This window comes from Hemitrygon akajei, chromosome 2 (genome assembly GCF_048418815.1).
Source record: "Hemitrygon akajei chromosome 2, sHemAka1.3, whole genome shotgun sequence".
Classification (NCBI taxonomy): Eukaryota; Metazoa; Chordata; class Chondrichthyes; order Myliobatiformes; family Dasyatidae; genus Hemitrygon; species Hemitrygon akajei.
The window spans coordinates 66,090,997-66,117,915 of NC_133125.1; the positions used below are offsets into that span (position 1 = coordinate 66,090,997).

At 40.5% G+C, this 26,919-nt stretch overlaps 1 protein-coding gene across 7 annotated transcripts in view; it reads right to left on the minus strand.

The window, feature by feature from the left end:
- Nucleotides 1-26,919, minus strand: part of slc20a2 (solute carrier family 20 member 2) — a 102,497-nt gene that overhangs the window by 21,227 nt on the left and 54,351 nt on the right. For 6 of the 7 annotated variants that reach the window (XR_012095726.1, XM_073024240.1, XM_073024252.1 and 3 more), the window contains exons 2-7: nt 17,972-18,532; nt 10,209-10,349; nt 8,065-8,150; nt 7,885-7,981; nt 6,262-6,381; nt 5,966-6,169 (exon numbers count right to left, since the gene is read on the minus strand). Coding sequence is in view for 6 of the 7 variants with exons in the window: in XM_073024240.1 (XP_072880341.1) it covers nt 5,966-6,169; nt 6,262-6,381; nt 7,885-7,981; nt 8,065-8,150; nt 10,209-10,349; nt 17,972-18,260 (937 nt within the window). In the remaining variant the exon portion in view is untranslated. Of the gene's footprint in view, nt 1-5,965; nt 6,170-6,261; nt 6,382-7,884; nt 7,982-8,064; nt 8,151-10,208; nt 10,350-15,250; nt 15,365-17,971; nt 18,533-26,919 lie in introns of those variants that run through there. The other variant, XM_073024257.1, reaches the window with a different exon arrangement.

Genomic DNA, 26,919 nt, shown 5'->3' on the forward strand with positions numbered 1-26,919 from the left:
TCAACAGCCAACACTTAGTTTGCAGTCTGGCACAAGTTCCTGGGAACAAAAGAAATTCCCATAAATCGGCTCTAACACAAGTGCTACCACCTTTTCCTGGCAAATAAATGTGTGCCCTCAGCAGCTGCTTAACTGCACACACAAGGAGGCAAATGAATTACCCAGCTGACAGAAGATGGTCTATCAACCCATAGGGCACCCTGGGATAGATAACAACTTTGCCACCAATCTCTAAACTCCTGAGAATGAAAAGGGCAGGGAGGACGCATTCTAACCTATAACCTGTTGAGTCCAGTGAAAGTGTGACTAAGTCATCAGTGGACAGTACTGCAGGCCACATTCTTGGGTCAGGTCGTTTACCAGCTCTATAAAAATAGAAACGCACGGTGGCATTCACACACAGTGGTAGTATGATAAGCTGTATGCACTTGCACTAACCCCACCAGTCACCTGGTGCACAACTGGCCTAGGAGACTACACAACACTGCAGCTAATGCTTTAGTATTCTTCTCGGTTAGTATTTCGTGTTTCCTGGGCCTCTTTTACACAAGTTCTGGATGGTCCACAAAGGCTGTTTAAATGTTTAATTTATTGTTTGGGAATCCAAGAAAGGACCCACTTCCACATCAGGTTATAGAAACGTCTCTCCAAGTGTACCACCGATAGATACCTGTTTGTGGATTCAGGAATTTGAGGTATGTTCAAATTATGTGTTTGCTATAAGGAACTCATTAAAACCTAACACACTCCGCTGCACCACAACTTGACTCGACTCCCCACAAGGTCTTCTTAAAACGTAAGAGATTCTAATTTGGCCCCATTCAACATTAAGTAATGTCATACCAGGATCTCCGAAAAGAGCTGATGTATGCTAGCTTTGTCATAACAAAAGATAGATACCGTTCTCACTAACACAAGATTACTACATGAATGATAAAGACCAGGAAGCCAAAAGCAACCATATCTCCCTGTAAATGGACTTTGGCAAAGGACATAAGTCACAGTTTAGAGGAAATTTATCAAAAGTTTTGATAAAATGACAATTAAAGGTAGACTATTTACAGCAAGTCAAAGATAAAATGAAGTAGAATTTTTTTTTCAACAAAACATTAAATCAAATGTGGAATGCCTGCCACAAACACACCCTAATACTGAAAGAAAATTAGATAGTTTCTTTAAAAATAACTGTGAGGTTTATGGCATTTGAAAAATGAGTTTAGATTTGTGTAAACATGAGGAAATCTGTAGCTGCTGGAAATTCAAACAACACACACAAAATGCTGGTGGAACACAGCAGGCCAGGCAGCATCTATAAGGAGAAGCACTGTCGATGTTTCAGGCCGAGACCCTTCATCAGGATTAACTGAAAGGAAAGATAGTAAAAGATTTGAAAGTAGTGGGGGGAGGGGGAAATGCAAAATGATAGGAGAAGACTGGAGGGGGAGGGATGAAGCTAAGAGCTGGAAAGGTGATTGGCGAAAGTGATACAGAGCTGGAGAAGGGAAAGGATCATGGGACGGGAGGCCTCGGGAGAAAGAAAGGGGGGGGGGGGGGAGCACCAGAGGGAGATGGAGAACAGGCAGAGTGATGGGCAGAGAGAGAGAGAGAAAAAAAAACAATTAAATATGTCAGGGATGGGGTAAGAAGGGGAGGAGGGGCATTAACGGAAGTTTGAGAAGTCAATGTTCATGCCATCAGGTTGGAGGCTACCCAGCCGGTATATAAGGTGTTGTTCCTCCAACCTGAGTGTGGCTTCATCTTGACAGTAGAGGAGGCCATGGATAGACATATCAGAATGGGAATGGGACGTGGAATTAAAATGTGTGGCCACTGGGAGATCCTGCTTTCTCTGGCGGACCGAGCGTAGGTGTTCAGCAAAACGGTCTCCCAGTCTGCATCGGGTCTCACCAATATATAAAAGGCCACACTGGGAGCACCGGACGCAGTATACTACACCAGCCGACTCACAGGTGAAGTGTCGCCTCACCTGGAAGGACTGTGTGGGGCCCTGAATGGTGGTGAGGGAGGAAGTGTAAGGGCAGGTGTAGCACTTGTTCCGCTTACAAGGATAAGTGCCAGGAGGGAGATCGGTGGGAAGGGATGGGGGGTGGGGGGACGAGTGGACAAGGAAGTCGCGTAGGGAGCGATCCCTGCGGAAAGCAGAAAGAGGGGGGTAGGGAAAGATGTGCTTGGTAGTGGGATCCCATTGGAGGTGGCTTTATGTTGGGCCTGGAGGCCGGTGGGGTGGTATTTGTGTATGCAGTGCAAGCGAGGGAATTTAACATTCATACTTGGCACACAGATTGAACTAATACAAGACATATCACTGCCCCAAATTTCCATCTCCAAGATAGTTCTCAAAGCAGGTGTTTCAATTCTGGTCAGAAAGAATTCCAATGCTATGACAGGCATCAAGTTATAAACTAAAGCAGAGCCTTTACATCCTTTTTGTACATGTTGGCCAAAATTTGTGCCAACCCAGTAAACCCATGAAATCACCTTGTTTATGCCAGAATGAAAAGGAAATAAAATTAGTCATTGACAATCTGGCTAGTTCCAGCTTCCCACGCAGTTGGTTTCCTCTACAACTGCTTTGGTTAGTAGATAGCTGCTGAATACTGGTTATAAACATAAAACATGTGAAAACAGGCCAGGCGGCATCTAGAAAGCATAAAATGTGTTACTGCTTCAAATCATTGACTTCTTTTTATCACGACTCCAACTTCCACACCAATGTTTCCAATATTTAGGCCTATTGGCCTTAAACTTGAACAGGTTTTCTCTCCACCGATTCTGCCTGACCAACTGAGCACTCAAAGAATTCTCCATTTTTATTTCTTATTTCCATCATTTACCACATTCTATTTTGGATAGAATGAGTTGTTTTACCCCTACAGTTTAAAACTTATATCACAAACATGGATAGGCTTAAGTGCAGAAACCAGGCATCCCTGGGGAGGGTACACTTCTGCAGATTGGGCCTAGGTCATCATTATTTGAATAAAAAGAATGTCCATCCAACAGATTAACTGAAGCACGTGCTCAATATATCAGGCCCAGGTTCAATTGAAGGTAATGATCTTGCAAGATACATTATTGATTACTCAAATTTGTACCAGAAGCTGGCAATCTAAAATCATTTCTTATATTCTGAATTGGGGAGCATTGGCTATAAGGAGGTTGGATTGTTTCTGCTGGAAGGCAGCAGGGCAAGGGGTGACAGCTTTGGGTTTTTGTTTGAATTGTGTTCTTTCTTGTAAAAATTGTGCATAGCTTATGTTTTCCTTGTGAATGCTGCTTATGGAATCACATGCACATAGCATCAAATATGTAGTTGTTTCTCATTACACCTGTGCATATGTGCACTCGTCCATACACCAATTAGTCCACTTTGACTTTGACCTGCTAGACGTACTGTATACGAAATTATTAGAGGCATTGATACAGCAGATAGTCAGAGGCTTTCTACAAGAATGGAAATATCAAATACCAGAGTGCTCAAGTTCAAGGTGAGACAGTGAAAGTTTTACAAAGCAAATATTTATTTGGTATAGAGTAGTAGGTGCCTGGAACACACAGATACATTGCCAGGGGAAGTGGCAGAAGTAGATACGATAGCAATGTTTTAAGCAGCATTTGGACACATGAATAGGCAGAGAATTGAGGGATATGGACTTTGTGCTGAAATAAGATTAGTTTAGATTTGTGTTCATAGTTGGCTCAAACATAATGGGCATCTGTGATATATCATCGATGATGACTTTAACTGTGGACACAGGCTTTTTTTGTTTGCACAGGAACAAGATGCAGCAAGATGATACAAGAGACTGCTGATTTTGGAATCCAAAGCAAAAAGCAAACTTCTGGAGGAAAGCAGAATTGAAGCTTCGGGTTAAAACCCTGCATCAGAACTGAGGGTGGAGAGGAAGAAAGCCAGTATAAAGAGAAAGGGGGATGGATGAGATAGGGGACAGAAAGGGACAGGTGGACCAAGGAGGATGGCGGGCAAGTAGGCCAATTGAGGGAGGGAAGTGAACAAGAGGAGGATTTGGGAGACAGAGGCAGGTGGTCAGTTGGAAGACATGGGAAAAAGCGAACAGGTTGAGGGAGGGGAGGGTGAAGGTGCAGTTCTAGTGGGGATAATTGGTCAAAGTGATGAAGCCATTTTCTTTGTTTTTGTACAAAGGATAGCATTTACTGATCATTTGCAAGGATCTTTGATAAGGCGAAGGGGAGTCACTTTCTTGAATTCAGCAGCCCAGTTAAATAGCAACATTGCACTTTGTTCTCAATGTACTATCTAGTCACTCTATGCTGGGGGTGAAAGGGAACTTAATGGTTGCAGTGGTAAATGGGTACTGAATAAAAGCAGGTGATTTCCCATTTAGTTGTGCATTGGTGTGGGTTTGGGATGTTAGAGAACAGGTCATTTGTTTCATGAAGCCCAGTTTCTGACCTGTTCTTACTTTGTGACAAGTTTTCCAAAGGTATTGGTGGTTGGGACTCTAATGGTACTGCTATTGAATGTGAAGGGTAGATGATTAGACGTTTGGAAATAATCAATGTCTGGCACTTATGGTATGAACGTTACTTGCCACTTATTAATCCATCTGTATGTCACCTAGGTCTTTCTGCATACAGATACGGGCTGCTTCTTTTGCTGAACATTTGTGCGATAAGCAAACATTCCCCCACTCATGATGAATGACAGGGCTTTGGTGAAGAAACTTGATTAGGCTTCAGAAAGTAGCAAGAGGGAGACCTGTGGCTGGGATAATTGATCTCCCAGTACAGGAGTGTATTCTCCTTGCTGCCTATCGACTTGAATTGTTATCAGGGAAACTGCCTCTATGCTCTGATATTAAGTAGGCTTTGGCCAGGGGTGTGCAATTCTGGAGCTGAGTGGTCTTTGTAAAACCCAGGCTGAGCATTGCTGTGTACTGCTTGACGCCATCATTGCTGAGGACAGTTAATTCAGTGGGTGGAAATTAGCCTAATCTGCCTTTTGTGAGCAGGATGTACCTGGGCACGTTTTGTCAGATGGCAGTATGCATATATACTGGAACAGATTGGCTAAAGGTCCAATTAGCATGTGCTTATACTACAACGAGAAAGATGTTAGTTCTCACAACCTTTGCTACATCTGGTGGATTCTAGTGGTGACGCGAATCAACTTGGCTGGAGACAGACTATCGAGGATTTCAGCTGGAAACAACACATTTGGTATCTCTGACTGACTCTGGTTCAGTGCTTCAGCTTGGTCTTTGGCACTCACACGCTGGGTCCCCTTGCTTTTGAGGATACAGATGCTCTCTGATTAGCTGTTTAATTGCCCACCACCATTCACAAACAGATGTTTCAAAATTATAGCGCTTTTATCCAATCTGTTAGCTGTAGCATGGTTGTGGGATCATTTAAATAATAAATAATGGAACTGAATGAATTTGGCAGAGAAATACCATATTTATTGTTTCATGTTAGAAAATACCAGGATGACCAATCTACATGGAGATTGTTACTTATAATCCTAAACAGAACTGCATCACCACCCATGCACCCAACCTGAAAACATAGCCAGATTTGCTTTTTAAACTTTTGCTTTGCCAACTATAGTAATAGAGGAAAGTAAAAATGACGGAAGCAGAAAGAGATGGGATCTTTGGTGTAGGCTCATGAATGTTCCCCCTTCAAATTTTAGTGTAGAGCCAAGGCAAATTAAAAAAAAGAGATCAACCATCAAGTTTAGATCTACAAGACCAAAAGGAAATGCAATTTAGTATATTGCTTCAAGTTATTCACGGGAGTAAAGATGTGCCCATTGTCAGTAACAACTCCCATTTATCATTAATGTCAAAGTAGCAACAGAGCCAAGGAAAGGAAGATTGCAGCTGCATATATTAATGTATTTAGTCTTAACGAAGAGACCATCCAGTTTGCCAGCATGCAGCAGGTCAGCCTGACTCACCATTTGAAACTCCTGTTGATGCAGCAATGACATGGCCATCTGGGGCACCAGCACATGCCTCAGAGACTCCAGTAGTGAGAGGCAGCATTGACTCATCTGCTGCCTTTGTGCCAGGCAGATCTTTAAATACTGGCATTTCCTCTTCTTGGCTTTTATCAAGGCTTTCATTCGATATTCTGCACAGTCCTTTCTGCGCTAGTTTACCTGCAAGACAGATGAGGTCATTTTAACTCAAGCAGGGCTTAATTTCCCTCCATCAAAAAATATTGTTCATGATTTTAGTGTGGGGGACTTACTTTCTATTTTCCTCTTCATCCAGGGGCAGACTAACAGCCACACCACAAGTGCAGACAGCAGTGCTCCACCAAAGGTGATGAGCACCATCGCCCAGATGGGCAGTATGTGTAATCCCAGCACTAGGGGAAAGAAATACAATCTCATTGTTCTGCTGAGCTTTCAGTTATCAGTGTTATGAGCTCTCTACATTCAGTGATTGAATTTTAAAACCTATAAACACACAATGTACATTCCAGCCTTTGTGCTGAAACCTTAAGCTTCTTACACCGTTACCTTAAACATCAGGAATGACCTACAGCACAACAACCTTTACACATTTGTGATTCAGGAACAGAGAAAGCCTTGCATAAACAAAAGAAGAAATAAAATCACCTGTCTCAATTACACCAGCACTACAAGCCTTTTGTGGCAGAGATATTTAAGAACTTTTGGCATTATTCAAATACAAAATAGAAATGGTTGATACTTGACTGGGAAGAAAATTATAAGTGCAACAATTTTTTAAGAGAATAAAAAGATCCAACCCATTTTGTTACTTTGGTAATAAAATTGTTTTTGGGATGGGAGGGGTATTGCTATTGGCGTCTGCCACCTAGCTTAAAAACTGTAAAATTTTGGGTTTCAGGAAAGACAACTGGTTGAAACACAAAAGATTGATGAGGGTGAGCTCATTATGTGGCCCTTCTCCATGTAGTCTTACCCCTTCTACCCCAAGCAGCAGTGTGTCCGAAAGACTTACAATGTCTCCACTAGACCCTAGTCCCCTCCCGAATGTTTCAATCACACCCAACTCCACACCAAATGCTGGGCACCTCCTCCACCTGTGGCTTATCGGTTTGTCTACAACGTATTGGAATGGCATGGGGATTCTAATGTAGCCCAAGTAAGAGCTCAAAAGTTCTCCTCACCTGAGCTGCAGTTGTTGCATGCACTGAATCAGTTGGAAAATGTTCTGGTTGGGAAATTCCTCTATGCTCACCCCATTGAGATATTTTCTAACCTATATTTCCTGATAACAATATTCACATTTAATGTTGGTTAACAAATCTTCCCATCAATTTAAAAAAACAGAATTTATTTGTCAGAGTGGCATCCAAATGGTCCACTTGTTTAAAAATCAGCTGGAATTTGTGTCATTCCTCTGTCATAATTTAAGAAGCCATAGCATTTTTCTTAGACAACTGACTCATTACTTCTGATAGATCCAAGGACATTAATTTACACAATGTTTCTCTGTTGCAATGTGTTGCTTAGCTACAAAAGCTATCCAGGTATTAAAATATAGACCACAGGCAGTATGAAGCAAGCTTCAACGTCCTGGGTCCTATTTTTGACAGTCAATTATGACAAACACATCAGCAATGATAAAGGATAAAATCATCAGCTGATTATAGCTTGAGAGGTCACCTTTCACTTTTTTTTTTAAACTTACCATTACTATCACTGAGCTAAAAATGGTAAAATGTTAATGGGGTGAAATTGGCCTTTGTTATTGATAATGGCTGATTTTACATTATGGTCGACTTTCCTTTCCCAAAACTGGAGGCAAGGCAGATATTTCTATTGCTTAAGGTCATTTTCATATCAGTTTGAGCTGCAACCAGTTTACAAACAGTACTTACGTGGTGCTCCTGTGTACAAGATTGAGAAAGTATTTATCCCTACAGTAGCAGCATAAAAGAGTGGAAGTGCACGTAGGCCATTCGGCACAGGATCTTCCTACAAAAATGATATGTAATTAGTACGTAAAAAATGGGGGGTGGGTAGTAACTCACAATAATATCTTTTAAGAAAATACTCACCTTTTTCAAGATGAAGAATCGAATTAGAATAAAGAGCGCTCCAGACATGATCCCAGACAGAAGTGGGGAAATGAACCAGGAGGCAACTGTGATGGCAAAGACAAAACAAAAATACATCAGAAGTGAAATTGCAATCTACCTAAAACAAAGCTTTAATGGAAAAATGCAGTTTTGGGGTGAGATTTGAATTGGACCCTGACCCACATGAACATTACCGACAATGCTGTGATCCTTGTGCATTATGTGGCAACTTGTCAAATGCCTTCAGGGAAACTCAATATACTAGTTCACGCATTAACTCCTCAAAAGTGATAATATACGACTTCCCTTTCATAAAGCAACGTTGATTTTGCTTGATTGTATCATATTGTGGCGACCCACTTTCTGCGCAGGCGAACCGGCTCACAAATAGCCAGCGCACGGGGGGAGACTTTGGTAATGTACCTCTGACATTTCCGCCCGGAGAGGGCGGGCGCTAGGGATTAAATGCCAGCGCCGCGAAGTTTGAATAAACTAGTCTTGAAACAACTTACCGACTGCGTGCCGTTATTTCAGCGCTGTGTGTAGCACATCGCTACATTACATCGCTACAATATATTGTTAAATGTCCTACAAGTACATGCTTAATAATGGATTCTAACATCTTAGTCATAGATTCATGCATTTCTACAGCACAGAAACAAAGGTGCTCATTGCTGTCCTTTTCATACATCCACAATAACCTAATTTGCCCGCATTAGGTATATATCCTTCTATGCCCTGCCTAAACAAATACCCGCCCAAATGTCTCTTAAAGATCGTGACTGTATTGGATTCCACTACCTCCTCGTCAGCAAGTTCCAGATGTCAACCATTCACACTTTCCTCTCAAATTCTCTTTAAAACTTCTCATCCCAATCTTTTGAACTTCAAAGCATGACTATCAACCCTATTTATGTACCCTGCAATTCCATACATCCCTTTCAGCTCAACCTACAGCTTCCTTAGTTCCAAGAGGAACAAGTAGAACTTATCTACTATCTCCCCATAACTTAAAACTTCTAATCAAACAGCTTCATGTTCAATCTCCTTTGCAATGTCTCCAGTGCAACTACATCATTCCTATGAGCGACCTGAATTACGAACAATTCTGCAGTTTAACAGCAAATTTGCGGTGTCCCAACATTTGTAACTTGACCTTTGAAGGCAAGTATGCTATATGGGCATATAGCACTCCATTTACCAGTGTTGCCACTTTCAGGGAACCATGAACTTGCACCCCAAGGTCTCTCTGTTCATCAACATTCTCCAGTGGCCTACCATTTACTGTAAATGGCCCACTCCCACTTGACTTACATTGGTCAGGATTAAGTACCAGCTTTCAATCAGATTTTCATTCTGCCTTAGCCAATCTTCTTTACTATCCAAAGCACCGCCAATCTTTGTGCCATTTGTATGCTTACTATTCATTCTTTCTACATTCACACAACAAACCAAGGTCCCAGCATTGATCCCTGTGTGACATCACATACAGCTTACACATTTCCAGACACTTTCCACCCCCCTATCAAACTAACTGCCCTGGGAGTTCTCTACGCTCTTCCACCCATCCTTCTAAAACTGTTATCTCAATGCTTAACAATTAGAATGGGAGGTGTTCAGGAAGTATATAAAACTGGCCTTTATAAGGTGGGTTTAGTATTTAAGGGGAATGCAGAGAAGATCCAAAGTCAAATGGTAACCATAAGCCAAATCACTTAAATTCAGGAGAAATTTCTTTCCTCTGGATGCTGAGAATATGCAACATAATACCTCACCTAGAAATGGTACTCACTGATGAATTTACAAGGAAGTCGGATAGAATGAGGGTGAAAGCACAAGAAGGATGTATGAATAAAAGGCAAACTGAAGTGAGGGGAGGTTTTCTCTGGTAATATAAAACCTGAGCTCTGCTGAGTCTTTATCATTTAACATTACTAAAGTACACAAAACTCTAACTGTACTGATCATTCTGAAGAAAAATCAAGAGAATGGTTACACTGGCTGTTTGCAGAGAATTACGTCAGAGCAGAAAAAATGAAGCAATTAAATGGAAGGGTTGTTAAATGGTATGAATTGTTGCTTGTGTGCACAATAATCTCACATGATAGGAGAAGCTCAATTACCAATCTTGACGAGCTGGATCCATCGGACACTCTGAGCGCCAAATGAAACAAGTGAGAAACCAATGGTGGCTCCGACAATGCAATGTGTGCCCGAAATTGGAAGCTTCAAAAATGAAGCAATCAGTTGCCAGATTGCAGAACCTAATCAAAAGCAAGAAATACAAGGTAAAATGCAAGGAATTAAATTTTGCTGTTAAATATTGCTTTGCTCCTGCACTCATTATTCTGGTTAATGAGAACAAGTCAAAACAAACCAAGATCACCAAATAAAGTCACACAAACGGATTCAACATCATGCATTCTCAACAGCAGTGATTACAATTCAAAAAATAAATTATTAACTGTGGAGTGCTTTGCTCCTGTGTCTCTTTGCTTTGCCTATCAGAAAGCAGGCAGTTACTCTGCAACTACTGACCTAAACCCAGGCTTTGGAGCTGCGCTTCCAGAAATTAACTCGTCTATTACCTCATACGCCGTCTTTCTCATTTGAAACTCTGCTTATATGTTACACGGGTGTTGACAGCTGAATGGGAACGAGGCAGAGGATTGCTGTCCAGTCAATTGGGTTAGCATTCTTTCAGCAGAAACTTCAATTGTTGTGAGCAGACATTTCTTGCTTAAACTGAGGCAACACGAGTGGTCACACTACAAAAAAAACTGTGTGAGGACTAAAGGGAATCTTGGGCATTTAGCCCTCCAGGCAAGCAAAGACCATGCAGTCAAAAGTTTCACTATCAGCAGCTTTTGGAAAATAACCTGTCAGGATTTAGATAAGAGGTATGGGGGGTGGTGATGGAAAAGGAGTAAGAGGTGGGCAGGAAAGGGGTTAAAAAAAGCAAAGCAACTACCAATCTCAATGGTTGCTTTCACTTCCTAATCTTCACACCTCCCCATGGATTGTGGTTGTCCTGCAACGGTGTTTAAACAGACTTGGGAGTTTTAATGCAAACTCCTTCTTTTGCCCACTACTGGAAGAATAGTTGATTTTTTGAATCTAGCAAAAACACAATCAAAAAAAGTATTGAAGTAGTGTACAAAAATGTATAACTGAGAGTACTGTAGTTTTAATTAAAACTACGCCAACTTTTCCTGTTCCGAGTTGTCTTCCAAATAGAAGGCTCATTTGATTAGAAGAATGACCCGCAGGACTTAAAAAATTTAAGAAAATGGTCCAGGCAATTTTCACTGAAGTCTTAGATAATGCAGTTTGAAATGCAGTTTTAACAACTTGAAGCAAATCTTCAATTTCCCTGTTCTTTTTTTAAAATAAAAAGATGCAACCCATTTCTATATTTAAGTATACTTGCATTACGGGCAATGGAAAAAACAACAGATGTTTTTGTTATCCATAAGAATTCAACAATCCATTCGATGTGATGTTGATGCTCCTATAGTGCTTTGCAGTTGTGATTTAGTCAGAGCGATCTGTTTCCAGATCAGAATTGTGTACGACTTGTGAGTTTTAGATAATCCAGTTGGGTCACAGTGACCTGGGTCAATATTCAGCAGAGTTGCAATGGCTCATTCTTTAGCTACCATGTTCACAATCTGCTATTTGTTCTTCCCAGCTCATGGAGTTTGTAACCAGGTGATGTTCATTTTACTGTTGTTTGTGATCTCTAAGCTTTGCAAGAGTTTGCTATTAAATGCAAGAACTCCTTTTTGAATTGTACACTTTAAAAAAATGTTGAGCACTAAGAATTTCCTTAAAAACTGTTTACGTTTTTACTAACTGTGCCTAGAACCAAGTTTGTTTTAAAATGTCTAATCTCCTCAGACAGCATTTTTCCAAATTTACGAATAATGCTGTATTTAATGCATACCAATCATTCTACGTGGGTATCCTTGGGGAAACAGAGCCAGCATATTTCTCAGCAATTCTTATTTTCCATTTCAATTGTAATGCTAAACGGACATCAGCCATGATCATGTTGTACGGTGCAACAGGATTGAGGGGCTGGTGGCCTCCTCCTCCTCCTCCCCCTTCCCCTCCCATGTTCCTGTCTTTATCCTCTAGACATAATGAACCATTCATAATATCAGCATGGTTACAGTACAGAACTGAGGTGTTTTAACATTTTATCTGCCCAGACAATTATACATGCCACACACACAAAATGCTAGTGGAACGCAACAGGCCAGGCAGCATCTATAGGGAGAAGTACTGTTGACATTTCGGGACAGGGTCTGACGAAGGGTCTCAGCCTGAAACGTCGACAGTGCTTCTCCCTATAGATGCTGCCTGGCCTGCTGTGTTCCACCAGCATTTTGTGTGTGTTGCTTGAATTTCCAGCGTCTGCAGATTTCCTCGTGTTTGCTTTTCAAATTATACATGCCACCCTATTTCTGTGCAATGTGAAAAGAAGTTGGGCATTTTACAATGAGTCTTAAAATGCTGATGTGGCCTTTTCCATTTGGTGATCTTGAGCCAGATGATTCCAGATTAACACAAAATGGCTTCATTGGACAAGAGATAAAATCGAAGCTCCAGGCTTGCCCACTTTTAGAGCAAAATGACTTACAGGCAAGAATTGAAATGTTAGCCGAATTGAGACCAGACTCTGAACATGAAGCAGGCAGAATCTTTCTTCTGGAGAAAAAGGAAATTAAGATATATAACACACTAAGATTACAAGAGGAGATGGATAGTATGGACAGTTCTCAGACCGAGAGGCCATTACTTTAAAAAGACCTTTCACAAACAGATCAAGTGAAAATTATGAAAAATTCCTTTACATGAAAATAAGTAATGAAATGGCATTTAGAATGGCTGGAGTAAATAGGGGCTTTAAGGGATTAGTATGTAATGAATTAAGAAATTAATGGGTTACAGGGTAAGGACAGCAGGAATTGGAGAAAGTTTGTGGGCATTAGAAAAGTTGTTAAAATTAATTTTGTCTTAGCGCAGTGCATATGGCACATGGGCTGACAACGTGCTCCTTCTCAAACACTATTTCCCAAGTAACAAGTATCCACGACAAGTAAGCCAAATACAGCAGATTAGCTGGTTTGGAGAAACAGGAAAAGAGATGGAGCAAATGGTTTATTGCTTAAAAAAAAATCAGTTATGCTTCTAAACGAAGTCTCACAACATTAGGACTTGATTACATTAAGCCAGAAGCACGTTAGGTACATGGGGCAGAGAATAAAGTATATGGCAAACTGCTGTTCAAAAAGATCCAAGGAGTCAATAATGGTGAACAAGCAGAACAAGGGTAAATCAATTAAAATTATTCAAATGACAGGCAGTATAGGGGATTATAAGACCAGATAATACCTTCAAAGGAAAAAATTGTTAAGATCAGTACAGGAAGAAAACTGGCATGTACATTTAAATGAATATTTGTCTTATTTAACTGTCCTAATGACAGGTAAATATATATTTAAAAGGCAGTGATAATTGATTGCCTGACAAAAATAAATTCCTAGAATCAGCCACCCATAAGTTACTGGGAACATCAGGAGAACCAAATCCTCATGGAATAAGAACAATGTTTTGAAAAAATTCCATGAACATGGCGGCTGCACTGAGCAGTAGCCAACAATCTGTCACCAGCTTGTATTCTTAAACGAAAGTATGCCTTGTGGAGGAGTCACTTGTCTCAAACAGCACTTGAGTAATATTTATTACGAAGGCTTTAAAAGAATATTTATGATGTATAAGAAAAGCTATCCATTATATATTTTATTTGGGAAAAGAATACAAAGCCCAATGACAGTAATCTGCTTAGAGGCAAAGCTGTGCCGTTTTCATCTTATCTCAGTTCTGCTTTAAGATGCCCTTTAAATCATACTACACTCTCTTGTTCCACTATCTCCTCCAATGCTGTTGGTCAAATTCCAATCACTTCTGTCAAACATCTTTAAACATTTCACTATATTAGGTAACACATAATTTGTAAACACTGCTCCTGTTTAGAACAATAGTCCTTCAAGAAAGCATGCATACAAGCAGGAATTGGAAATAGTCTCCATTTATATCTGATGAGGAAGATCGGAACATAGGCATTATTTTTTAAAGCACTGCAGCACAGAAAAAGGCCTTTTGTCCATCTAGTCCAGGCCGATCTGTTATTCTACCTATTCCTAGCACCCTGTAGCTGGACCATAGCCCTTTGTACCCCTCCCATCCAGTACTTATCCAAACCTCTCTTAAATGCTGAAATTCAAACATGTATCCATCACTTCCACTGGAAGCTCATTTCACATTCTCATCACCTTCCAAGCAAAGATTCCCCTCCCATTGTTCCCCTAAAACATTTCACCTTTCCTCTTTAACCTATAACCTCTAGGTTAAGCAAACATGAGGAAATCTGCAGATGCTGGAAATTCAAGCAACACAAAGTGCTGGTGGAACACAGCAGGCCAGGCAGCATTTATAGGGAGAAGCACTGTCGACGTTTCGGGCCGAGACCTTCAGGTCAGGACAAAGGGTCTCGGCCCGAAACGTCGACAGTGCTTCTTCCTATAAATGCTGCCTGGCCTGCTGTGTTCCACCAGCACTTTGTGTTGCTTGAATTTCCAGCATGTTACCTCTAGGTTAAGTGCCATCCAACATCAGTGGGGAATAAAAGCCCGTTTCTTCCTCCAGTATTTTGAGTCTGCTGCTTTTATTTACCCCGTCTATATTCCTCATTATTTTGTATACTTCTATGGAATCTCCCCTCATTCTCCTACGTTCCATGGTATAATGTCCTAACCTTCTCAAGCTTTCCCTATAATTCAGGCCCTTAATTCCCAGCAACATTCTTTTAAGTCAAAACAGTGTTCTTTCTATAGTTGAAGTAAATGAATTGCCAGACAAAATGACAAAAGATCCTATTACTTGTCACATTTCCTTACACATCGGAGCCCATTTAATCCTAGTAAGTCTATGCCAGCTCACAGATCAGTCACTTCCTCCCATTAATTTCCTCTGTATCCTGTCCTCATCAAATTCACATCCACTGGACTCCTTCCTTCCCCCTCCTCCATTCATCCACACACTACTGCTAATTGCCAATCCACACGTTTAGGTTGCTTGAAGTAACTGGAGCACTCACTTGAAGTCACAGGGAGACTCTGGCAACTCCACATATACAGCACTGGATGTCAGGATTGAACATGGTTGTTGCAGCTGCTCTACTTGCTGCAACACTGCAATGGGAATTATGACCAATTAGATTTTATCACTAACAGATAGACAGGAACACCGGAGAGAAGATCTTTGGAAGCCATAGTCTAAAGTCCCATGTTTCTCCCTGGCACGTGAAGTTACAAAGCATGTCCTAAATTACACATTATCCCAAGTGATTACACCATCTTCACAAAACTGTTCTGATCTTTGGACCTGGATGACTTTCCAATTTTAATTATTATAATGAATCACTTATGTAATTCTCTTGTAAACAATAACTATTAGGAGGCATTAAGAGGCAAATACTAACTTTAGGAAGTTTCAATGAGATCCACCTGCATTTTGCCCTTACAGAATACAGGTCAGTCTATTTTATTTCTTCTTACACGGCAAGCTTTCAATTCATGGAACCAGTCCAGTGAACCTTCTCTGTGCTCCCTCCATAATGAGTACACCATACTTGAGGTGCGGTATAACCATAATCCTATAGAATTGAGGCAAGAGTTCCTTGTACTTTCTGTACTCAAATCCTTCAACCCCAATTATCTGTAAGAGAAGTGACCTATGAACAAGGATATCTTTGAGCATCACTATGCATAAACTGTTACATTTAAAAAATAATCTACTCTTCTCTTTTGTGCAAAGTGGACAACCTCATTTCTCACTACATTCCATGTGCTACGTCCTTGCCTGGTCACTGTTTGTCCATTTAACAGATATACGCAGATATTAGAGAGCACACTACACGAGTGGACAACTGCATGAAGCTGCGCCTGGGGATTGAAGATTAACAAGATGGACAGAGAGCCTGTGCATTTAGGGTCACTGAACATGCAGAGAGAAAAGTTTCCACAGGTTGAATCGACCCTCATTATCTGGAAAAGTTCAATGATCTGCCCACTGAGCACCAGGAGATTAGAATGTTCTGATACTAGGTAGGAGATTTCTGGGGTTCTGAGATGGGCCAGGGATCCACCCCACAGAGGGCAAGTGGCAGTGGACAGACTCACTCTTTAAGAGGCCGAGTGTACAGGTAGCAGTTAAAGAGTTAGTGTGGGCGGTGGAAGGGGAGAAATAACAAAATATTTGCTGGAAGTGACGGAAGAGGGATGGAGATATGAAGGGGAGGGAGTAAGAGAGGAGGATGATGGATGAAAGTAGTTCAGGAAAGTGGGACAAAAAGTAGAGAAACAGAAGATGGAATGATAAAAAAGTGGTAACCAAATGAATCTACGTATCGGAGTGCATATGTGTAAGTGTAAGTGGGTACATGTCAGTACCAAGTCTGTGCAGCAAAACTCGTTTCTCTCCAACCATCTTGAATTGCCTTGTTATTTGACCAGGATCATGTGGTAGTGTATGTACAACTGACAACTCATGTTAAAGGAACTTGGATATATGCAACTTCCACTTTCCAGAACCAGACTGGCAGCAAGTCACCTTCAAGGTATATCAATGACAAGATGTGTTACACATCACTGAATTTCTAACCACCTACACTGCCAACACTTCAGGCTTGTAGGGCCAACACTCAGTTAGGATTTCCTTCTGTAGTGAGTACCTTTACAACTTGCCATGTGAGATTCTGAATTGCAGTCTCTGGATTTCCTTCTGAAGTCAGGTTACTTGCAAGTACCTTTACAACTTGCCATGTGAGATTCTGAATTGCAGTCTCTGGATTTCCTTCTGAAGTCAGGTTACTTGCAAGTACCTTTACAACTTGCCATGTGAGATTCTGAACTGCAGTCTTTGGCTTGTTAGAATAGTATATCTTAACACGGATGAAGGCTCAGCAGGATTTTAACTGAATGGTTTCAGCTGGGGAAATGGGCAAAGTGAGGAGGGGTGGATGTGAAGCAAACTGTTGCAGAATTTGATTTGTATTCATGTTACAAAATTAGAGGTGCTGATCAACAATGGTAAACCGCATGAATAATGGCCATCAGAAACATCTAATAAAATACCCACAGCTCATTTAAGTAATAGCTAAAGTTACAAGACAGATGAAAGACACAAGAAACTGCTGATGCCGGAATGTGCAGGAAGAACGTTTCAGGTCAAGGACCATGCTGCTCAACCCACTCAGTTCCTCCAGCAGATTGGGTGGTGTTACAATACAGATAAGAAAATGTCGGCATGATGCCCATCTCACTGTTGACACCTAACACTAGATCTTGCTTGGAACATTTACTACCATCCTGCTTCACCATATGGGAGGGTTTAACAAAGTGCAAAGTCAATGTATATGGTGCTAACATTTATGTTTCATGGCCCAGGAAACACTTCTGGCATCTTTGTGGCAGCTTTACCTGTAAGAATTTATTTCTTTGTGATGTAGAGTTGTCAGTCAATGGGTTGAGTTTGTGACAATGCAATTTGTAACAGAAGCTTCAACAAATTCAATTGCTTTCCTTGTACTCCATTCAATTATGCAGAAAGTCCCATTACATAAAACTCAACATTATTAAACCAATGATTTCACACCGACAACAGTGATTCTTAAAACAGAAAAAATGTTAGATACTCCAGTACCAGTTCAAACTGCTCTCCACTCAATGCTTAGAAAGGGAGGGAATTCTCTCTGGTTGATTATTTCCACAGTTTCATTACAAACTCAGAAAAAGAGAAAAAGCCAATGACTACTTACCAACCATTGCACTGACTTCACCAGCCATAAGGATTCTCTCACTTCCGTTGTACAGGTTAACATCTATGATTCCCTTTCGGATAGTCTCTCCAACCTTTGCTCCAAGCAGTACAGACCCAGTTGTTTCAAAAATGGAAGCCAGGATGCAGGCCTGGCGTAGTGTCACCACACCAGATCCCACAGCCGTCCCAAAGGAATTGGCCACGTCATTCGCACCCACAGAGAAAGCAAGAATGAAGGCTATAATGAAGCCCACTATCACCATCCACAAGTAATCTTCCAGCACCATTTTGGACTTTACGTTTCAAGTATGTGCACTGAAGTGAACTGGAAGAATCACAGAACAGACTCACACACAAACACGCACACGCACAACCCAGGCCAAGCTCTGTAAACTGTAGTTTTCTTTCGTAAAAGTGCTTGGTAGTGTTTGGAGATGTTGTACTGCTAACTAATACTTCTCCGGGTAGTGATAACACAGTTTCTTAGGGTTGAAGTTATCAGCAGGTGAATGCATTCCATAGTTAATTGTCCAGCTTGGTAGACAGGGATGGTCAACTCCTACAATAGAAAAAGATCAACAAAATATTTTATACTGTTGTAATGAACTGATTAAAAATCATATCCTTTTCATATAATATTGTGAACATTCACCTTAGAGTAGTAAAGATATGCACAGTCTTACATTGGCTGGACATCAAGTCTTGTTTCCTATCCTATCTCAACTCCACCTTCTGTCCTAGCTAGCCATTGCTTAAACCTTTGGGTTCATTCGAAGGAAAGTGAGTGGAGAACTAATTGTTTAAGACCGTGAAAATAAAGAACAGTTATTTGATTTTACTTCAATGTCTATTATGTGAATACCATTTGCTTTTTCAAAAGTTAATTTTCCATTTTATCAGTTAAATATTTGAATATTGAATGCACTTATTAGATAACTACTAAAATTGGTGATAATAAATTTTAGCAGCTTCTGGCTTTGTCCTTTTTGGGGATGGGGACAACTGCCATCAGATACAAATGCAAGTCATCTGACCTTGGTATCTTTAGGCGAGGAGAGAGCGTGGCCTGGGTCCTGATGAAGATTTTCATCTGGAAACGTCGACTGTTTATTCCCCTCAACTGACACTACGTGAACTGCTGAGAAGAATAAACAGTCGATGTTTCCAATTGAGACTTTTCATCAGGACATTCCAAATCTGCCAGGTTTCATATTAGTCCTGTTTCTGTGGCTAATAACTAAAAATACTAACAAATACATCTGCACAAAACTAATTTCAGTAGAATAAAAAAGATAAATCAAAATGATAAAGCTCAAGGGACTTAACTTCTGTCCATTTAATAAGTTGAGAAAAGCTATTGCCCCAATTCAGAAATTCTGCAAACTGCATGTGAAATCCAATCAATGAACTAGCTGAAGCAGCATTCATACACAGACTAAAAAAAGAATGATCCAGGATCCGTTAGCAGATAAAGACAAAGTGTGGGTTTAACAAAAAAGAGCTACAAGGGACACTGTTTATTGTTTGGATTCTCACGCACTGTCTTTAGTTAAATAGCTTAATTGAATTTGCAAGTTTTCCCCAAGTTAGGACAAGCCTTTGGAGGACTGCTGGGATGGATTTGATGGCTTCTGCAGGGCTGCAGGCATCTTCTACAGGTGGGAATTGGTCGATCCATATGCCTTCTCTTCTCTCCCCCACCCACCCACCAAAGGCTCCAGCTTTCGTGGCTGGGTCGAGTTGAACAGACCCACTCACACTGAGTCAGTGAGGCTGGCTGCCCAGTGCTTTTCCTCTGCCTGCTTACTCTCCAATCAAAACAATTTCTGTGATCTACCATACATTATATTTGTTCATTTCTGACTTGTGAACAGTTGTGGCTGTCAACAGCTCTGGGAACAGACCCCTATTGTAACCCAGAGACTGGACTGCATTGCATTTGACATTTTCAGAAAATTATATTTTTCAAGCATAAACAAATAGGACAACTCTAATCAATCATAAACTTTTAAAATATTTCACTAAACATGTCTCAGTAAAAAATATGCCTAGTAAGTTTAGAAAGAAAGGAAATTACAATTAAAAAGGAAACACTCATTTTTTTTTATTTTCAAAGTGTAGCTTCTGATTGAGGATCAAAAATTAGGATCACAAATCCTAAATAATTATAAAGTCACAACACAGGGTTTGAACTCAAAATGCCAGCAATTCCATTCTCCACTACAGGTGCTGCTCAACAGACAGAACAGCAAACTGTTTGTTGTTCCGCATTGCAGCATCCGTCTTCAACTATATTTTGAGTTTGAGGAGATTTGGTTTGTCACCTAAAACTCTACAGATAGACATTCTGACTGGCTGCCGCACCATCTGGTATGGGGGAGGGGTCTACTGCACAGGATTGAAGTGCAGAGAGTTGTAAAATTACTCAGCTCCATAGTATCTAGGACATCTTCAGGGAGTGGCACCTCAGGAAAGTGGCATCCATCACAAGGCCCCCACCACCCAGAGCCCAGAGCATGCCCTTTTCTCATTGTTACTATCAGGAAGGAGGGCAGAAGCAATTCAGGAACAGCTTCTTCCCCCTGCCATCGTTTTCTAAATGGACATTGAAACCATGAATACTACCTCAGTGTTTTCCTATATTTATCAGGTATTGCATTGTACTGCTGCCGCAAAGTTAACGAACTTCACGCTATATGCTGACATTAAAGCTGATTCTGAACATGGGTTTGTTTCCATAGGAGCAACTAGACATTGCAGTGAGGCTGCCAAACAAAGCATACAATCACATACAGTTCCCCTCCTCCGTTTTTATTCTGGAGTCTTCCCTCTTCCTTTCCAGTCCTGAAGAAGGGCCTCGGCCCGATATATTGATTGTTTATTCATTTGCATAGATGCTGCCTGACCTGCAGAGTTCCTCCAGGATTTTGTGTGTGTTATTACTGCCTTTGCTGGGTTTGGACAGGAATTTGATCTGGTTATTAAAATCTGTATTTTGGTGCTTGATATCACACCCATGCTGAGCAGATCTTTGTCATGCAACAGGACACAGGATAGAGGACACATTCTGAGGATAGTACCCCTCAAACTGCAAAATATCATTAAAAGTAATTGTCCCTGAATCCCTAAGAGGCACTACCATGGAAACTGGCCACCACAGAAGCCCTTAACTGCCACACCAGTTGTAGAATGTACAGCAGAAATAAATAAGCTTCATCAATAAGTAGAGCAAAAGGGGAAAAGTGCAAAAAAGGGAATGGGTGGGAAGGAGAAAGAGCAAAGAAGTGGGAGTAAAGTGTTTAAAATGTCATCCAATGGCTTCTTATAAAATAATCAGCTGAAGAGAACAAATTGTGTTTAAACAACATTATAAGTAGGTTGGGAATGGGGGAAAGCGGGAATCACTGAAGAACAACAGAATTTATCAACAAGAGAAAATCTGCAGATGCTGGAAATCACACACACACACACACACAAACACCCCCCCACCCCCTACCTAGAGGAACTCAGCAGGTCAGGCAGCATCTATGGAGAAGATTACAGTCAATGTTTTTGGGCTGAGACCCTTCAGCAGGATTGGTAGAATTTACTATTTAATTAGCACTTTAAATAAGAAACTTGAAATCTTTGTGTGCTCCACCAGTGATTTGCCATGTTGTATCTCCTTTACAACAGAACTTCAGCTCATTCACAATTCTGCAACCAGCAACCTATCCACTGTGCTTATGCTCAATGACCCTCATCCACACCAGTCCAGAAAGAGATTTTGAAATTCACTTCCTGGTTTTCAAATCCTTCTGGAACCATATTCTTCCCTTCTCCAAACCTTTTCCTTCCACAACTTCAGCATCCCTCTGCTGTTCCTATTCCAGTGTCATTCCACATCTGCACCAGATCAAAGCTCTGGAACTCCTTCCTTAAACCTACAATTTATTTCTGAAAGTCTCTCTTTGACCAAATCTTTGAGCTGTTAATTCAATACCTTATCCAGTTCCATGTTTAATTTAGATACTTCATAAAGGCTTTTACTATATCAGGACTGTTATTTAATTCTAGTGTTTGTCTAAAAGATCAAAGGTGGGACAACACAATGCACTGCTTCCTCAAATGCTCTTTGCAGGAACTCCGTTAACAAATAAATGATTAAAAAAAAGGCATCAAAAGAAATGACTAAAGTTTAAAAGAAGTAGCAAATAAAAAGCAGACTATCCACCATGTGAACCAATAACAGCAAATGATTTCACCAAAGGATACAGTATTTGTTGCTGGAATTTAAATTAGTGAACTAATACATATCATTATTATGATTTAAACCTGCCGAAACATTTGAAACACACATTTCAGGAAAAACAATCCACAGACCATATACCATGATTGTTTACTTCTAAATGGCATGTTAAATTTCTTATAGCCAGCATTCCAACAGATAATGAGAGAGGAAAGAAGAAAGCCAACAGCAGAAACAGGAGCACCTGTCACAAAGAACCTAAAAGAACAAACTTACTGTGTATTGAGATGCACTGAAAACCTTTTAAGCAACAATGCAGCAATTATGCAGGACTACAAGGGCAGAATGTAAGCAAGCCAATCAATTCAGGTGGGTCATCCACTGAGAGAAAAGGGCAGCCTCTGGGAGTACTCCGAACAACAAGCAGAGCTTTTGACACACATTGACAATCCTGAGACCTGAAGAGTCAGAATAAACTTACACAGCAGGATTTCAGATAGCACAGGTACTTTATTTTCAATTAAGCACTGCTTAATTGACCAGTCATTTGAGAATTTTGCAAGAGGTGCCCACCGAAATAGTGGATGCTCTAGTTATCATCTAAGGTTGATTTGATATTGGAATGGTTCCTGCAGGTTGGAAGGTAGCAAATGGGATGCAAGTACAAAGAGACCAAAAACGTGACTGAGCAGAATATACATGGACTTCCAAAAGGGATATCATGTTGGACTAACAGAGCTCCTTAAGAGTGTGATGGAAAGCCGTGGATGCACTTAGATCTTCAAGTGGTTGTCAATAAATTTGACAATCTCTCATGTGGGACTAAAGATTGGAGAATGTGCAATTGGGGGGGGGGCAATATGAATATGACTGTCACTATTAATCAGCTCTGAACTGATTGGATTCAGAAACGGTCAACAAAAAGAACAATGATTAGGAATAAAGTTTCTTGTCAAAGTGGGATTAGTGGCGTATTGTCTCTTCGATGCTTGATAATTTAGCCAGGAAGACCAAATGTAATACTTGTAAGTTTGCTAATGACCTGAACCTAAATGGGAATGTGAATAACTTCAAGTAGATATGAGCAAACTAACCAAATGGCCAACATGGCAGGTGAAATAATGTGAGGTTATCCACTGCTGTAGAAACTACAGAAATGTTGGTTATATTCTAGATCATGAATCAAAACATGTTAGGAAACAGGTCCAACAGGTAGTTAAACCAGCAAATTGCATTTTGACCTCTACTGCAACTGGTTTGGTGTTTAGAAATAAGAAAGTTTTGCTGTCGTTGTCCATGATTATCTTGAAGCTATTCACATTCCTGTTTAGAGTCAGGTCATCAGCAAACTTAGAACTATTGCATTTGGTCCTATTGGCTAAATTATCAGTCTTCCAAACTCCTTCATTCTACTGTTTAGTTTCTTTTGATAAGACAACCCTCTCAAAGGAATTACACTAACTCTCCTTCGGACTGCATGCAATCTTTTTTTTAAGGTTAGGGGCCCAAACCTCTGCACAATAATACTGGTGTGACCTCATCAACACCCCACATAGTTGTACATTTTGTTCAAACACAAGATCCTGAGGGTGCCTGATAGGGTGCACATTGTAATGTACTTACTAGTGGGAGTCATGAACAAGGAAGGTATAGTTACAAAATCTTATACAAACTGATCATTTAAAACTGAATTGTGCACCAATTTCTTCCCTGAAGGCAGTAAAACTCTAGAACTTTCTGCTACTGAAAGTGGTGGTGGCCAGATCATTAGGTATATTTAGAATTGAGACAAATAAATATTTTGAACAATCGAGAAATCGAAGGTTAAGGGGAACTGAAATAGATGAGGAGTTGAAGTCAACATAACATCAGCAATGATCATATTGAAAAAAGATGGAGCAGATGTGAGGAGCCCGATTGCCTACTCCTGCTATTTGTTATAATCTGCAATAAAGATATGCCATAACATGCTCCCATAAACAATAACAGGATAACACTGAGACATGTTTTTTAAAAATATTTTCTTTGCTGAGAAAGATAATGAATAGTCAGGAAAATCAAGTAACATGGTAGATCACCACGTCTAATGTGGTAACCGTGTGTCTTATACTTTCGCCCAATATGGGGAAGGGAGAGCTCATCTGGAACACACTGTACAGCTCTGCTAATGAAGTGTGGGATTAGTTCTGCACTACAATGCCTCCCTACGTACTCAGGCTGCTGGAGTGCCACTCAAACTCTTAAGCCCATGAGTGCTACCATACAGCTACGGTTCAGTGGATGGAGAAAGTCTCACAGAAACCGTTCAAATAAAACCAGCACACAGTAATTCTTTTACTTAAAAATAAGAGCTCCCAAGAGCAACGTTACTCCAGATGCAAATGACTTTGAACAGATTCCAGATATTAAACAGTTCTTTTACAGATGTAGGATAATTCATTATTGATAGATTAAACTTTTACATCTATAGGTACCCAAGCCACTGAGATTTCCCCACAACTCTTTTACAACCATGTTGAGGTACTTATCAATACACATACATGTGCCCAGTTTCCACAGCATGAAGGCAACTTAAAGCTGCCAAGCTTGTTTTATTTGGGTGCAGCATGTTTAGCAAGACTCGTCTTTGTGAATAAATTACGTAACCACTCTCCAACTTATTTCTAGAGGATTTTGTGCTAGCTAATTAGAAAGGGGCTGTGTGGTCGAGACCAGATTAACTGTTATGCCCAGGAGCCCTAAGAATTTTCAAACCATGTTTGGAACCAATTATATTGAGAAATAAAACACAAAATTTTATTTTTTAGCTTCATCCAAAAGTCTAATTTTTGGAATAAACACACGAAAAATGCAATGAATTTTGGGGATTTTATCCCAGATGCCTTGTAAATGTTCAAAGATGAGCATATCAAGCTTCAGATTCCTTAGTGTCCACATTTCCAAGGATCTCACCTAGTCCCTGAACTCTTCCATCCTGATCATCTTTATTTCCTGTGGAACATCAAGAAAGCTCACCTCTGTCCCAGAATACCGACAGACTTTTACCGCTGTACCATTGAGAGCATACTCACCAACTGCATCTCAGTGTGGTATGGCAATTGTCCCGTATCAGATCGCAAAGCACTCCAGCATGTGGTGAAAACTGCCCAGTGGATTATCGGCACCCAATTGCCCACCATTGAGAACATCTACCATAAACGCTGTGTGGGCAAGGCGAAAAGCATCATCAAGGATGCATCTCACCCTAACCATGAACTTTTTACTCTCCTCCCACCTGGTAGGTGCTACAGGAGCCTCTGCTCCCACACCAGCAAGCACAGGAAGAGCTTCTTCCCTGAGGCTGTGACCTTGCTGAACCTCACATCACAGCACTAAGCAGTATTGCACCGTCTCAGTACTTTTATATTTGTGTGTTGTAGCACTTACTTTTTATTCACAGTTATTTTGTAAATAACACCATTCTTTGCATTTCCGGTTAGATGCTAACTGCAGTTCATTGGCTTTGTATCTGTACTCAGCACAATGACAATAAAGTTGAATCTAATCTAATATCTGAGCGTTTAAGATGCAACATAAGTGACTCACAGGCTAAACATAGCTAAAGGTGTACACAGGTTGTAAACCACCACAGTTCAGGTCTACAAGTTTATCTTTGAAGTTCTAAAGGAGGGGCCACATGCAGCCGATCCCAGTCAGCTGAGTCACTCCAATTGAAAAGATCATCTCCACCCCTCCCAAACCGCTGGACATGCCCCTCCACATGATGCTAACAGACCCCACAAACAGAGCAGGGGAAGAAATACAAATTCTCAATTTGTCCTTCACTATTCAAAATTGTCCTGCAATTTTTCACTTTTAAATTTAAACCATGGCAAGATAAACTTTTACCCCACACACACAAAAAAAATCAATCTATTAAGTACAGATCAGGGAAAATAATTAAATCATATTGTCCCAGTACATGTGACTGTAAATAATTTCAGACAGTACTGAACAACATGGTCCAGAGATTCACACAGACTGGTCTGAAAACTGTTGTCAGTAATTTCCCAATGATGAACTGTACGTGACATTTTTCTTGGAAAAAAAATCCACTGAACAGGCTACATTTTACTGAAACTGGTGGTCACAAATACTGCTCGACCTTTCTCATAGTCAGACAATCCTGTTTGAAGTAACTGTGATGTACTAATGTTGCAAATTTTAAAAAGTGAAATCTGGCACTTCAGCTTCTCCTTTAATTGTGAGCAAATCCCTCAACTTAACTTTTTGTTCAATGTTTATAAGTTAATTGTATTGCAAACTTAATATTTATGTGGTTCAGACAATAGTCAAATCCAGATTGTGGGTCTGCCTGCACACTAGTCACATCAGTGTGTACTGGTGGGGAGGAAGGAGGAGGGCAGGATGGAGAGGGGGTGGTGGAGAGGGAAACAGAACAAAAATACCACGGAGACCACTAAGAATTTGCGGACAACTTTGAGAGGTCAGCAGCAAACACTGTTTCTTCACAGTTGATGGAGAAACTCAGGCCAATTAAATTAACCGTTCTTTTGCCTTCATTTAACATCAAATTTAGCAATCAGGCCAATATGAAAATTGGGTAGTCAACAAGAAAAAGCTGGTCTAGGCCGAAAGTTCTGCTTTTACAATGTCTCATTAAAAAATTACATTGCCTTTAAGAACAAGATATACTGACTTAGCGTATTTGTAACATA